The following is a 16019-nucleotide window of genomic DNA, read 5'->3' as shown; positions in this document are numbered from 1 at the left end:
TTATTTTTTACTTTTTTGATTGTATTTTGACTGGTTTTGCTATAGTTTCTTCTTTTCTGCCAGAGGAAAATTAACATTCTACTTAAAGTAAGCTAAAAGGAACATTTGCATAAAACAAGAAGAAAGTAGTGAAACCAGTCAGAAATACAGCGAAAGTCAAACAGATATGTCTGAACTAGTGAAATCTGCTTAAACCAAGATATACCCTGAATTAAAGTGTTTTTAACTTATATTTAACTTAGATGTTCTATTCAAAATCAAATCAAATCAAATCAATTTATTTTTGTGAGGCCCAAAATCACAACAACAGTTGCCTCTGAGATTTGTTAAATTTCACATTGGCCACAGTGATGACTGTAACAAACCTGCCACTTGTGGCTCTGTAACTGACTTTTCTGTCTCACGTCTTCCCTGGTTCAGATCAATTTGAGGTGTCTATGGGAAATCATTACAGAATAGATTGTACTGCAGGGCTGTATCCTACGCCTCTTCTCCTCCCACAGTGCAACATGCTTTAGTGTAGCATGGCCCTATGGGATTGCAATGTGTTTACAATGACCTTACCTCTACTTACAATAAAAATATTGCCTCATCTTAAATGTGAAGAGTCGCTGAGCTTTGGTCATCTTCACATTTTTTCCCATTCTTTTCAAATTGGTATCATTAATATTTCATGCAGCTGCTGCAATTGCTGCCCATCAATAGCACAGACAGGAGCCACCTTTGGTCCCATCCATCATCTTCACCTCTGACTCGGCTGAAAAAATGGGCTCTGTGTTGGGAGTTTTTGCTGACACGGCTCTGGGCAGTAGACTCCAAAATGCTGAGATGATGAGGTTTAGCGTTTAAAGAAAAATGGAAATGGGTTACAAATCATTTTCTATATGGACATGCAGGGGATAAAAATAGAACATACTGGTGGAAGATGATGTGTGATGTGCAATGTGTCCAGTTTAAAGCATTCAGACTCAAAAGCTGTTAACAAACTTCAGGTAAAAGTGACCGTCTTTGCAAACAAACAGCCGTTTGATGGTTACAACTCTGGTAAAGAAGCAGTAGAAAGGTTTTGTGCTTTTGTTTCAACCCCTGCTCAGTTAAACTCTAATTAACATCCATGTGTCAGTCCTTTTGTAATTTCCTCTATAGCAGCTCTTTCAGCATTTCCAGCACTTTGGTGACATGCAGTAAATGGTTATTTAAGTTGTGGAACACGTGGCAAACTCAAACAGAGACAAAATACAAGGGTGCGAAAGCAAGTTCCAGGAAAAACTTGATTTACAATTTATTTTTCTTACTATTTACATGGACACAATTATTATTGTATAAACAGTGGTGGAAGAAGTACCAGTACTTTATTTTGTAAAAGTACAAAAAAATTAAAAATGTAAAAGTATCACATAAAAGAATGTCGCATCAGTCCTGGACAATCTGAAGCCAATCACCAAGGTTTCTACTTTTTCAAACTGGGTTTTCTATTTATTGTGTTACAAAATAAATGTTATTGAAGTGAGAAACTCAAGTACCGTAAATGTTTTTAAGTATGTAGCAGTACTTTTAAGTATTTAGCACAGATGCTTGACTATTAAAGAGCAAAATGTTATTATCTTTGTCCTGATTTTTTTGTTAATCAAGTTCTCAATGTTTCTAAACGTTTTATATTTATATTTTTGGCCTGATGTCAGCATAGTTGTGTTAAAAAAACAACTAAAAAAAGCAACACAAATGTCATCAACATTAAACGACTAAAATAGCTGGCAAAGGAACATGAATGATTTAAAAGTTTTGAGGGTCCTCTGGGTGTGACAGCGGGCTCCAGGGCCATGTATCAGGTGTGGAGGGGCCCCTCACATGGGCAGCCCGAGGTTCACCTGATGCCCGCCGCTGGGACAAAGAGCACTTCACGCACACCATGTAACTTTAGAAGGACTTAATGGCACCGAGATGAAGGGACCGGTCACACAAAGATTACAACATGGGGAAAAGATCTGGATAAAGACAGAACTTGATTTTCTCACAGCGCGCATGCACACACACACACACACACACACACACGCACACACACAGTCACACTCACACACACACACACGCGCGCACACACACACGCACAGTCACGCGCGCGCGCACACACACACACACACGCACACTCACACACACAGTCACACTCACACACACAGTCACAGTCACACTCACACACAACACACACGCGCGCAAACACACACAGTCACACTCGCACACACACGCACACAGTCACACGCGCGCACACACACACGCACAGTCACGCGCGCGCACGCGCACACACACACACACACGCGCGCACACACACACACGCGCACACACACACACACACGCACACACACACAGTCACACACGCGCACACACACACACAGTCACACTCACACACAACACGCACACACACACGCGCACACACACACAGTCACACTCACACACAACACGCACACACACACACGCACACACACACACACAGTCACACTCACACACAACACGCACACACACACACGCACACGCGCACAGTCACGCACACACACACATGAAATGTCAATTGAACCAAAACATTCAGGCTAATTACATGTATTACAAAATATTCAGGTAATGTAAAAAGACAAATACAACTTTTGACAGTTCTCGTCTGTTGCCACCACTAACATATTAGTTATTTTTATTGGTAATATAAAACCAAATGCGTGCTAGAATCCTCTTCATTTATCTGACTTTGAGACTGGCACAAAATGTACATGGACTAAATTTGCAAAAGAAATTTAAAGGGAGAGATATCAAACATTTTTGAAAATGTTTGCACAGTCAAGGCAAAGCCAGCACACAAGGATATGCTGGCTTTGCCTTGACTGTTATGTCAGTCTCACTCACATACTTCAAATACATCAGTTGTACAGTGAGAATAGTCAGATTTTAGTTGATCATGAAATATTACATGCTCAATGTAGTTACCATTCTTCACTGACAAAGACAGCTGTGCCTCTAAATTTCAAAAAGGTGTGCACTCTTCAGCCATAACTTCTCAGCCTGATTTTGTTGAACATTTTAAATCAACCTCCCTTTGAAGATAGATTCCTTGCTGTATTTTACATTGAATTTCTCTATCATTTAAAAAGACTAAGTATGGTTATTTGAAAATATTAAATTATCATCTAACAGCAGTCATAATAACTGAAGGCAGCGAGCTGGGAAATTATTTACAGCGTGTGTGTGTTTCTGCAGGGCTGGATGCAAGTGGTGGGTAGGATGGAAAAAGTGGAGACATCAAAGACAGAGGAGAGAGGAACAGCTGGTCGGTGCGAGTGTGTATGAAAACACACCTTCAAAGAGCAGCGCGATGTGCCAGCTTCAGCCATCACTGCAGGACACGCAAACACCACCACATACATCCAGAGACAGAGCCACTGAACTCTGCACTGCCTCTGCGCATACGTTTCATGTCAGGACAAGTCCTGCTCCAGGACTCCGCCACAGCTGCTAGAGAACGGCCTAAATATGATGAGGTCTGGGCTGAAGGAAGACAGGGGGATATCATTTAATATGATTTATAGATTGCAGTGATTTGGATATTGAGCCTATCGGGGACAAACACTCTTAAATACATTAAGAGTGATGGGCAAATCAATGCCAAATATCGATACTTACAGAGGTATTGAAAAGTATGAATAATTGTGCAAGAATATACATTTGTCCAAAGAAATTAAAAAATATATATTTTGTTTTGTTTACATTTTTATACAACATTCAAATCCCGCCTAAAAACATACCTCTTCACCCAAGCCTATGACCTCCCCTACCCCTAGCCTCCTCTACCCCATTGCCTACTCTTCTACCCCCTGTTACATCCCCATCTTTTTCTCTCTACTTCTTCTGTCTTGTTCATTTTATCTGTATATTAATGTGTATTGTACGTGTTGTCCCCCCTGTCTGTAAATACCCCCCCCTTCTTTATTATGTTCAGCGTCTTTGGGTCACTGAAAAGCGCTATATAAATAAAAGTTATTATTATTATTATTGTTATTATTACATTTTAGGTTTTCTACACGTTTATTTTCTATTCACATTAGTTCAAGCTGAGGTTGAAAGATTGAAAAATAATAATGGCCAACACAACATTTTTCATAGTTGAGGAGTTTCTATGCATTTTAGTACAAACCTTATTGGTATCGGTATCAGATCAATATCGCATCGATCGCATTTGCCATAGTAGGAGAGGAAACTTCCTTTAGTAAAGAGTGGGTGATCACAGTCATGGCCTGATCCAATAAGATCATGGTTTGCATCACAAGAGAACAGTCATCTCCATTTTGTCTTGTATAAGTGCTAAACACGTATTGTCACTGTTTGAGTGACATAAGTACCAATGACTACATCCGACAAATGCATTCAACCAGTGTTTTTATAGCCCTACACTGCTTGTTGAATGAACTTCCAAAACTCTTGCCAAAGCTTTTTTCCAGACATATTTGAAGATCCACGACAGCGGAGCTCAGTCTGTATCTGTGGATGGATTAATCCTTCCTGATTATACATTGCATTAAGCCCTCACAGCTTTGAGAAAGCCAGCATCATTGAAATCGTGTGGTTTTCTGAATTGGCGAGTTGTCTGCAGGCTGACCGCTGTCCACGCCTCTCCCAGCTGAGAACACACTTAGCACAAACTGCCTCAGCACACGCACTGCTCTGGGGAAAAGGTGTAATAAAACTTCCCTGTCAGTCTTTCATGTGCGAGGCTCAGGAGCTGTCGCAAGCTTTGATAGTGGCTGTGCAACAAGCTCAAATCTATAGTCAGCACAGATGTGTTATTGAGTAGTTGTTGTTGTTGTTGTTGTTGTTTTTTAAATCAAACAGCACAACACCAATCTTAAGCTAAAACATGTCAAGTGTTCAATCTTAGTGCAAGTTACCTGAAAATGTGTCTGACTTTGGGTTGCAGCTTAAGTTGTCTTCAACGCTGACCGGAGACACTAAAAGCTTGTGTACTCATTTCTAGTGCTCACAAACCCTTTAATAATACACACATGCATTCATTTTCAGACTCGTGCACAGCTTTTTTTGGAAGGCGAAGTGAGACTGGGGTGGACCAAGCGCTGCTTACATAAAATATTTAATTATTAGATTCAGGCAGAGAGCAACCATCTAATTTTTGTCACAAACTGCTGCTTTTAAGATACGCTTTAGTGGAAATCATAACATTTAAAAATCAGGTATTCGAGCTTTAACCTTGCACCAATGCACATCTAGGGGAAGTAATAGTTGTAGACAACCAGCTGACACTACAGAGTAACTTGTCAGTGGCTGATAAGGCCAGTATCAAATCAATATGCAAATATAGAGGTATTTGCTGCAGCAGAAGAGTCGGCTTTACTCACATTGCTGCATATTATTTCAACTCTAGCATAATGTATGTATCCACCTCCATATAGTGCCAAAGTGTGAGTCATCTCAAACCTTGTACAACACATCTCACATTTAGTGGGATGTTTAGAGATTTCAACAAACAGAAAGTGTGGAGGAGCAGCGCGGCTCGTAGGCTCAGTCACAGTGAGGACAGAGCCTGTGGATGCTAACGCACTTAGCATTGATCCCAGATCACAGTTAATCAATTCAACTCAAATTGAATTCACATCAAGCTGGGGAATAGGCCTTTCAACATAGCTGCAATGACTTTCCCTTCTTCCTCCATTGACAGCACATTTGTCATGTCGAAACCTCAGAAAGAGAGCTGTTCCCCATTCGATACAAATCTATAGCTTTTATTTTCATGCCTCTTCTACAGAAATGCTCCAATGCTATGCATTTGATATCATCGAATTGTGTCATAGAAACTTTTATGGCCCGTTCAGACCGGTGCGGCAAAAGCGTCCAGTTTACATTCAAAGTCTATGTAAACGCGCGTCGAGCACCTCCTGCGTTTTTGCGGCGCGGCTTCCGCGTATTTGCGGCGCGATTCGCCGAGGAGCGCGGCGAGGCGGGTGCGCTTTTGCGTTTTCTGCTCGAGACGCTTTGACGGGCGTAAAAGCATCAATGCATCAAAACGGTTCGCCGCAAATAAGTTCAGAATTTTGAGCTTTTCTGCGGCGCGGCGGGACAGAAGCCAATCAGAGATGACGCTCCGGTGACGTACGTACACATGTCCCCCCGAGAAGAACCGGCACCACAACAATGGCAGACGATATATATATATATATATATATATATATATATATATAGAGATATAGATATATCTATCTATCTATCTATATATATATCTATTCATATATATATAGTTATTTACTGTTCTATTTTTCCACAAAATACATTATTTTATATTATAAAATGTGTGTCCTGTTTACATGCATCTTTTTCATATATATAATACTGGGGAGTCTGTGGGAAATTCAGTGGCTATTTAAAGATGTACTTATTTAATTTACCACAATTCAAGATCCTAAACAAAAACAAACAAGGACAAGATGAGATAATCCTTTATTAGTCCACACAGTGGGGAAATTTCAGTGTTACAACGCACAAGTAGGTACAGAAGTAAAGAGAACAGAGAACTAAAGAGCTGGAAGCTTCTCACTGTTTTATTCATTTAACTTGATCTCATTCTGTGTAAACAACATGGCATTTGGGCTCAATCTTGAGTGAACATGTCGTCTTTGCTATAAATATGAAAATCCCTTGATCAAAAACACTTCTCTGTTGTGGACGTCCAGTCCTCTGTTGTGGACGTCCAGTCCTCTGTTGTGGACGTCCAGTCCTCTCTGTTGTGGACGTCCAGTCCTCTGTTGTGGACGTCCAGTCCTCTGTTGTGGACGTCCAGTCCTCTGTTGTGGACGTCCAGTCCTCTGTTGTGGACGTCCAGTCCTCTGTTGTGGACGTTCAGTCCTCTGTTGTGGACGTCCAGTCCTCTGTTGTGGACCTGAAGCTGCTGGCGATTGTCCTGTAGAAATCCCCAGTGGCAAGAGATCTGAATAATAAAACAAACAAATAACTATATAGCCTAAATTTAGTTTACTTGTACTTTCATTAAATATACCACAATCGAATTTTAAATGGTGCACTAGAACAAAATATTAACGCTATGAAAACTATGTTTTTTTTACTAAAAAAATATAATTTTTTACTATCTATGTACTTTTCATTGGTTTTATACACAACCACAAGCAGATACACAGCAGATACACAACAGATACACAGTACATACACAGCAGATACACAGCAGATACACAGTACATACACAACACATACACAGTACATACACAACACATACACAACACATACACAGCAGATACACAGCACACACACAGCACATACACAGTACATACACAGTACATACACAGTACATACACAGTACATACACAACACACACACAGCACACACACAGTACACACACAGTACATACACAGTACATACACAGCACACACACAGCACATACACAGCACATACACAGTACATACACAGTACATACACAACACACACACAGCACACACACAGCACACACACAGCACACACACAGTACATACACAGTACATACACAGCACACACACAGCACATACACAGCACATACACAGTACATACACAGTACATACACAACACACACACAGCACACACACAGCACACACACAGTACATACACAGTACATACACAGTACATACACAGCACACACACAGCACATACACAGCACATACACAGCACATACACAGTACATACACAGTACATACACAGTACATACACAGCACATACACAGCACATACACAGTACATACACAGTACATACACAACACACACACAGCACACACACAGCACACACACAGTACATACACAGTACATACACAGCACATACACAGCACATACACAGCACATACACAGTACATACACAGTACATACACAACACACACACAGCACACACACAGCACACACACAGCACATACACTTTATTATTGCGCTTAGACATGAATATTTCTGTACTGACCTGATGGACAGATGGACAGGCGTCTGTAGTTGTTGTCCTGGTACATGTCCGCGCACCAATGCGGGAAACAAGTCATCAAACAGGACCCGGGACAAACGAAACTACAGCTGAGAGCGATGTTTATCCAGTCTTGAAGCAAATGATGGTATTGATTCAACTCGGGTCACTGGTGGATCCAGACACGCCGCCGAGCGTCTCCGTTTTTGGGCTTTGAAGAGCAAATACGCAAAAGGCACTTTCTCAACTTTGATCCGCCATTAGAGAAGCCAGACTGACAACATCTCCACTGCGCATGCGCACGCGGCAAACGCGCGTCTGCTTACTATATTTCGTCTCTGCTCCGCTGCGTCGAGAACGCGGCGTATTTGCGTTTTTCTTCATGCGTACTTGCGTCCAACTTCGCCATAACGCGCGAGGCGTTTGCGGTTTGAACGGGCCATTGTGATTGCGCTTGTAAGATCAATGAGCAGATTTTCAAAGAAAGTGAAGGGTCAAGGCCACACAAGGTAACAATGACGGCTTAAAATAGTGGAATATTCACATCTGTAAGAAAGTAGTAGACTGTAGTTTGTGGTGTTTGTGTTTTGTTAATGAAAATTATTACATTCCAAGTGGGAGCATTTTTGAAGTTATGGGACCCGCTCTATAGATCCAGAACATGTTGAAATGTGTCTGTATAGCTGAACTAGAATATCCCAGATAAAAGCTAACATAGAGAGACAGTTATCCAAAAGGTAAACACACAAACGCTGAACCAGATCATTTATATTTGTGCAGGACCTTGAACCCCCTGTGATATATTAAAATAATAAGACTAATAACTATATTATTTTGTATTTATTTTACATTATATTATATTATTATATATATTATATATTCATTCAACCAGGAAAAAAACATTGAGATTTAAAAAACATTGTAAGCGAATAAAACAGGACAGCATTTAAAAGCACAGACAATGTTCACAGGATTTGTTTATTAAAATAACAAAGAAACGCCATCAAGAAACCAGCGCAGCCTCAGTTTTAGGTATTGCAAGCTTCCAAGATTACCAAATGTTCACTTCCCCCAATCAGTCCGCACTCGAGTGACAAACAGGCTGTAAATATCACCTGAAAACATAGTCATTTTACCTGGTCTCATCTCTATTAGATCATATTAAATACAGACGTGTACAATGCGGTAATGTAATCTGTAATCTGTAATCTGAAATCCATCCGTTGAACCTAGTTGTATTTTGGGCAGCAGTTTAGTTTGCCTTGTACATCTTCTCTTTGCCTCTGACTCTTTCTGTCCAGGCAGCAGCAAACATAAGTGTTTTGCAGCTGGGAGCCTTTGCAGCAGGTCAATAGAGTGATCTATTGACAGAGCAGCAGCGTGTGAGAGATGAGTTCAATATACTTCAATTTAGCAGCACTTGCTTTAATTACTCTCGGCCAGGACCTGCTCAGGCCCCGGTGCAATACAGCTTTGAAACAAATGAATTCAAGGTATGTTAAGTATGGAGTGTAAATAAGTCTTTGAAGGATGTTTCCAGGATATTGCATGTATTGTTATTAGTACAACTGCTAGGGGTCTTTTGAGGTATTTACAAGAATCAAGAACATTATACAAGAAACGTATAGTACATACAACTCACGCCCAAACTTCTCACTGCATGGTTTATTCTTTCACCTTTCTATCAGACTCTAAAGGAGTTTTTATTTTATTTATTATTCAAACACTCTTGTTCTTAGATTGGATGAGGCCAGTGCCACCCAACAAGAGCTGCAATTTCAGAAAAGTCTTAACCAGTCATCCTTAAAGATGCATGAACACCTTTGTCTTCTTTTGATCCTACTACAAACTTATTTTGAAGGCAATAAGTTAGGAGATGTGATACGTTTCAGCTGCTAACTGCGAGCCATCTTCAGAACTATCACGTCACCACAAAGACCGGGGACAGTTCTGGAGTTGGCAGCTGAAACATATCAACAAGGTAATATCTCCTGACTTATTGTGGACTGGAATTTCCCCATTGTGGGACATATAAAGGTTCTCTTATTTTAAATTGAATAAATACATGCTAGATAAGCGGACACCCCAACAGAAAAGTTACACAATAAATCCCACCTCAGCATATCAGTCATATAATTACATTATCCTCACCTTTCACAAATATGTATATAAACCCCATTTTACTTATTTCAAGATTAATTCTACAAAGTTTAAAAAAAATCACTAGTTTGCAAGCGCTGAGCAGAGAGCTATCTGCTGTAATTTGGAATGAAGTGACAATAATGACAAAGCGTGCACCTGTCGGCCCAAAAACCTCATTACCTTGATGGATGCATGACGTGTGGAGCAGTAACTCCTTCATAGGTGGCTGCTTCACTTCCTGGGCTGTGGGAATGAAAGTGGGGACATTTCACACATGCTGGTCAAAAGGGGAAATGAAGTAAACTCCCTCAGTGTTTCGTACAGAGGCTGTGCTTGAGCAGCTTAGGAGGTTATTCAGCTTGAGCTCATCTTAAAGAACATTTCCTGAACAGGTGTCAAAGGAATCTTGTGCTGTTGTTTTCCCCTCTCGCTGCACGTTCAGATGAGTTCCTATTTCACTAAACTGACACAAGGCTTATGTGGGAAATGTAGTGGCAAAATTAAAGTTTGCTGTAACTAATTACATTAAGTGTTTTAATCTGAAGCTGTTGCCACGAGTATATAGAGTTTATGTCAGGACAAGTTCCTCTGACTGAATAACAATTTGACAGCCAAAGGTGTGACACATTATAAATGCTTCAGTGTGACCAAAACTGCAGATAAATACACTGAACGGTGCTTTTTTCTTGGTCCATTTTCATGTCGGACACATGTTGCATGTAATTTGTGGTTTCCAGATTGTGGATATGAGCTAAAGACAGTGGTTAGATGGGTATTTGCCTTCCGCCCAAAAACATGTTGTACAGCCGCTCCACAACTGTCGATGATAACAGGGTTGAAAATATGTGCACGGCCGGTATCTTTCATCTGCAATATGTCACTAACACTCTTTCATTTAAAGACACTAAAACAGGATACACACATTAATTTTGAATTATTCATCAACTTGTATGTTTAAAATATTTTTAGTTTTATGTTGTGTATTTTATGTTTATGTGTTATAGAGGGAAATAGATAATAAAATCTCTAAAGGTGCCTCCATCTGCTAAACTGACTTTTTTAACATATTTTTATAACATTCTCTTGTGAAAAACATTCATCTGCTTAATTTAATGCATGCATACATGTATGTCCTGCAATATTCAATTTGTCTCAAGTTGCCCTCAATTCAAAGCATGTCCTGCTTGAGCCTTATTCGCCCTCTACTCTATTTAAAATCACTGTGTATGCATGAAAAATGGGGCTGTTTTACTTTTGTTTTTGTTTTACATACATAGTAAGATTTTTGATACTTAAAGGCGCAATGGACAATTTTTCGGCGATTTGAGAACGCAGGTGGAAGTGCGCATGCGGACTGATACAACACACACGTGCGTTTGTTTATTAGCGCGACGGAGCGCATCGCATCTCTCGTCTCCCGTAGATTTCCGTCTTCTTCTGCGTCAGCTCGAACAGTCTTTCTCCGTCTTCATTTTGTCCCGTACACTGAGGGAACTATATTATGATAGATCCATCCGCTTAGACACGCTGCTCGTGGGGACGAGCCACACGCGGCTGCAGGTGAGCGGTAGGTGCGTTTTTTGATTGATACGTGGCAGGACTAATCGGCAGTCCACGCCACAAGGAAATAAGACTCAGATTTTGGTCAAAAAAATCGTCCAGTGTTAATTACAGCAAGTGCAGCGTAATTGTATGGTAGTAAAAACGTAATTTGTTATGAAAGCTTTGATAAGTTAATTGATGCCTAATACGTCTATGAATTTAGGCTTCAGACGGGACTTCTCTCTTTGTTTCTAAAATCACATTGGCTGAGTCACTCCCACATGAGTCTCAGAGGCGTGGTGACAGGACGTGTGCTCATGTGTTTCATGTCCCACATCAGTGCAGCTTTTACCTGCCTCTCACTCACATACAGGGCTGTCTGAATTACAACATAAGGTTGTTTATGACACAAGTCTCTTGATACAGTCATTCTCTATTTTTGTCAGTCTGCTTTGCTCCAGCTGTGCAACAGTGGTGCAAAAGGTTTGTCCCTTTAGAGCGGCTTTTGCTACTGTCATTCCTGCTCTATTTTCCTATGTTTTTATTTTTATTGGGACCATGAAAATGTTCTAGATCAGCACAGACCCTTTAAATTTGGTCCACCTCAGGACTTAATAACTTAGTATTACTATTGGAGGCAGTAGTGCAGATTGCATAGTGGAAACCCCCACAGAGGACACACACAGGGGGTGGAGGTCCTTCACACATCACACAGACAGCCCTCTAGTCTGGAGAACCCCTGGCTCACCTTCATACACTCGAGGAAGCTGTGCTGACATGAATGCATGCAGTAACTTTGACTCACATAAACAGGCCTCCCTCTGCTCACATGCACAAACACGCGCGCGCGCACGCACACACACCCACACACACACACACACGCACACACACCCACACGCGCGCACGCACACCCACACACGCACACCCACCCACCCACACACGCACACACACCCACACACGCGCACACACACCCACACACGCGCACGCACACACACCCACGCACGCGCACACACACACACGCACGCACACCCACACACGCGCACCCACACACGCGCACGCACACCCACATACGCACGCGCACACACACACACACACACAAACACACACACACAGACTTGAAAGAAGGAGAGGAACCTGACAGGCCAACAACTTTAATAATCCACTAATCGCTTTTTTCTATTTGCTAGGAACCCACCTGTTTCCTGAAGTTCTGCCTCTCTGACAATCATATGCTGGTACTCAGGCTGTCTAAAGTCCTCTCTTCTCTTCTCTTCTCTTCTCGTCTTTGTTTACCCCTATCACAGGATTACCCTGCTGTTCCTCGTCCCGATACAACATGGCTCTCCCCTGTACATCTGGGCAGATGAAGCGGCACTGCTCTGTAATCTTATCTGACACAAGTCGCACTCAATGAGCCTGTATGATGGCAACAGCGTATACATCACACAATCTCCTTGAAGTCAGATGCAGCTGGAGATGAGACAAATTCAAAGGCACAACTGACAAAACAATGGTACAATTTTCCAATTGTCCTCAAAGGCACTTTTTTTACACTGGACGCGTCATAAACAGAACTAAAGATGTCGACAAACAAGGCTATCCAAAATATCTGTAAGGTATGTAGCTTAGATGAATGTATTGCAATACTATTGCTACACATTTTGAAAGACAAATATTTTAAAATGACTTTAGGCTGCTCAACGTGACCAAAATATGTGTATTTTATGCATCACATACATTGAGGAAAACCCAAGAGATTAAATATCATCATAACGAGTATGATGTAATGGGACTGTCAGTCCCTTGCTTAATTATAAGGCTTTTTTTTTAGAATGACTTTAACCTATTTGTTACTCCAAATATGTCTATCTCGCACTCCCTGAAAATTGAGAAAATCATAGTCTTCTTCATTCATTCACAATGCAATTTGTTAACCTAGAAAACCTAAAATGTGGCAAATGACAACAATTTCCCTTGTAGGTTCTGAATGTTTTTTTTTATTTTCTCATAACTGTAAAAATATATTCTCAAAATAAATTAATATATGAAATAAATATACGGTATGTTCTAGGAAACAGAAGCTCATAAATAAGAATATAATTTTCTGTCTTTGTCGGTCCCATACCTCCACAGTCAAAGGGAGTCCTTCACACAGTAATCCACCATCTTGATTCAGAACTCCTCCTCATGGCATTATTTTAGAATCACATTCTCAGAACAGTGCTTGTTTAGGAAGAAATTACTATTCCCCCGTCATGTTATGAGATCTGTTTCCCCAAACAAACATGATTTTCCAGTGCATGACATTACAGTGTAAACAAGCCACACAAAATTGTGGATAATATTATATTTTGATAAAATAGCAGCCACATTTGTAAAGAGCATCCAACATCAGTGTGGAACCGACAAAAACAGCCACAGTATAGAACAAGCAGCTGGTATCAGGTCCAAAGCTTTTTGTGCCCTTGAACATGCAGTTTTGTATTAATGTAGACTCCATAAAATTGTCTGCATGGCCACCACGACCCCTGCACAGGCCAATGAGTGGGACAATGGGTGGCTGTCTCTGGCCTCCTTCTGCAGCACGCTCCCTGGAGAGGCTCTGGTTCCTTCCATCATGTCAGCAATGGGACGTGTGGATTAGTGCACATACAATCCTTGTGGGCCACAGTATTTTATCTGCACTTCAGCTTTCCCTTTGAAGCAGTGTCCTCTACATATTCAGCGCTGTCCCAGAATGTCCCTGTACAGCTCTGGGACTCTGTCTGGATCCACCGGTCTGGGCAAGAAGTGAGTAAACCTTTGGTGTCGCCTGGATCTCGTTCCATCTCGTGAAGTCCCATCTTTATTCAGAGCAACAAAGTAAAAGGCTCCCCTCTCCCCGTGTCGGTATATATTTGAAGAGTATGTGTTGTACCAGTTCTCCTCAAACTGCTCTCGGAAAACACACTCTGCAGACAGCTTCTCCTGTGGAAGAAGAAAATTAATTAATTTCATGTAAATCTTATCATTTGGTCTACATTCAAATGATCAGTTAAAGAGGTTTGCTACTTACAGAGCCATACAGTTCCCCTTTGCTGTTCATGGCCAAGTAAAGGCCACTGTCCACTCCTCTGATACTGACCAGCCCCACAGCCAGACTGATGAACTCCAGAATACCTGCACAGATAATCACAGTCAATGACATTCATAACAAGAGTTTCATTTTGACAAGCATTTAAAAAGTATAAAGATTAGAATATAGTGCACCTAAATTCTAATCAAATTGACAAGCAGGTGTTTCTTTATGAGCTAATGAGATGCAAATGTGTTGTATTGTTATATAAAGTGCAAAAGAGGTGGATCTTATAAAGCAAGGGCATTTTTCCTCATCCAATCACATTTTCAAACCACTCAGCTGCGCATCCATTCACTACTGTCCATGTACTACAGTCACTACGTCAACTGCGCATAGTAGAAAAGCCATAGATAGTTGGCTACTCACCGAATCTGCTGTGGTCCTTTCTCGTCCCCTGCACGGTGCCGTCGGAATGGATTTCCAGGTGAAAGCCCGTCCTGCAGTATAGTTGCCTCCGCCTCAAAATCCCCTTTAGATGACTGAAGTCCGCGAGGCTCCGGGACAGCCTCTCTGCGGACGCCAGGTGCTCGTGCGGTCCTACCCCGTGTCCCCCCATCATCATGAGTCCTGTAACCGAGTTGTAGTCCATGGCCCCGGCTGGGGTGAGCAGCAAATGAGAGCCAACGGGAGCCGAAGCAGCGCCGGCGGAGCCAATAAAGCTGTCCACGAATACGTTGGCGAAGCTCCCAACCTCAGCCGCTGCCCCCATCACAGATGAAGCCACCCGGTGGTTCTTGACGCGTTATCCCAAAGGACGAGCCTCGGTGTGGAAACGATGGAGAAGAAAAGTTGCGGGTTAAGGCAATTCCCTCAGTGAGAGCGCGTGTTGGCGCAGTCAGCACTATTAATTAGACTGCCATCTAATTAAGATAGACTCCCGCCTTATCTCCCTGTGCAGCCCGGCTCGCTGCTGTAGCCTCCTCTTCTCGTCTTGAGCTATTTATCCCTGTGTCCTCTCCTCTTTCCCCTCTGCTGCTCGGGATACTCCCCTTTGCTCCAGTGCACATCAGGCTTTCCTCTCTCTCTCTCTCTCTCTCTCTTTCTCTCCTTCATTCACTGATGCCTTTCCTTCCTGCGCCAGCTCCTCTCATCAGCAGTCAGCAGCACAGTGTGAGGACAGGTTCAGACTCACGTCTATTTAACGCAATATAGATATTCACCCCGACTTGCCTTTTTATGCAAATGAGCCAAGACCTCCTCCTTTTATGGCTTATTGCTGTTTGAAACAGAGCCCCATCCATTCATC

At 41.7% G+C, this 16019-nt stretch overlaps 1 protein-coding gene across 1 annotated transcript; it reads right to left on the bottom strand.

The window, feature by feature from the left end:
• Positions 1 to 13641: 13641 nt before the first annotated feature.
• Positions 13642 to 16019, bottom strand: LOC140377205 (fibroblast growth factor 20-like). The gene is made up of 3 exons (XM_072462547.1): positions 15140 to 16019; positions 14711 to 14814; positions 13642 to 14622 (listed from the first exon to the last, which is right to left on the bottom strand). The coding sequence occupies exons 1-3, from the start codon at positions 15480 to 15482 to the stop codon at positions 14377 to 14379; spliced, it is 693 nt and encodes a 230-aa protein (XP_072318648.1). The 5' UTR covers positions 15483 to 16019; the 3' UTR covers positions 13642 to 14376.

Source organism: Eucyclogobius newberryi, unplaced genomic scaffold (genome assembly GCF_026437365.1).
Source record: "Eucyclogobius newberryi isolate DKJ021-1_F unplaced genomic scaffold, fEucNew1.0.hap1 SCAF_4, whole genome shotgun sequence".
Classification (NCBI taxonomy): Eukaryota; Metazoa; Chordata; class Actinopteri; order Gobiiformes; family Gobiidae; genus Eucyclogobius; species Eucyclogobius newberryi.
The sequence above is the reverse complement of the archived record's forward strand: the minus strand, read 5'-3'. Positions and strand labels throughout refer to the sequence as shown.

Coding starts and splice junctions, on each gene's coding strand:
- LOC140377205 (XM_072462547.1), bottom strand. CDS start 15,482: ATGGGGGCAGCGGCTGAGGTTGGGAGCTTCGCCAACGTATTCGTGGAC. Junction 14,815..15,139: donor AAAGGACCACAGCAGATTCG/GTGAGTAGCCAA, acceptor TTATCTGTGCAG/GTATTCTGGAGTTCATCAGT. Junction 14,623..14,710: donor AAGGGGAACTGTATGGCTCT/GTAAGTAGCAAA, acceptor CTTCTTCCACAG/GAGAAGCTGTCTGCAGAGTG.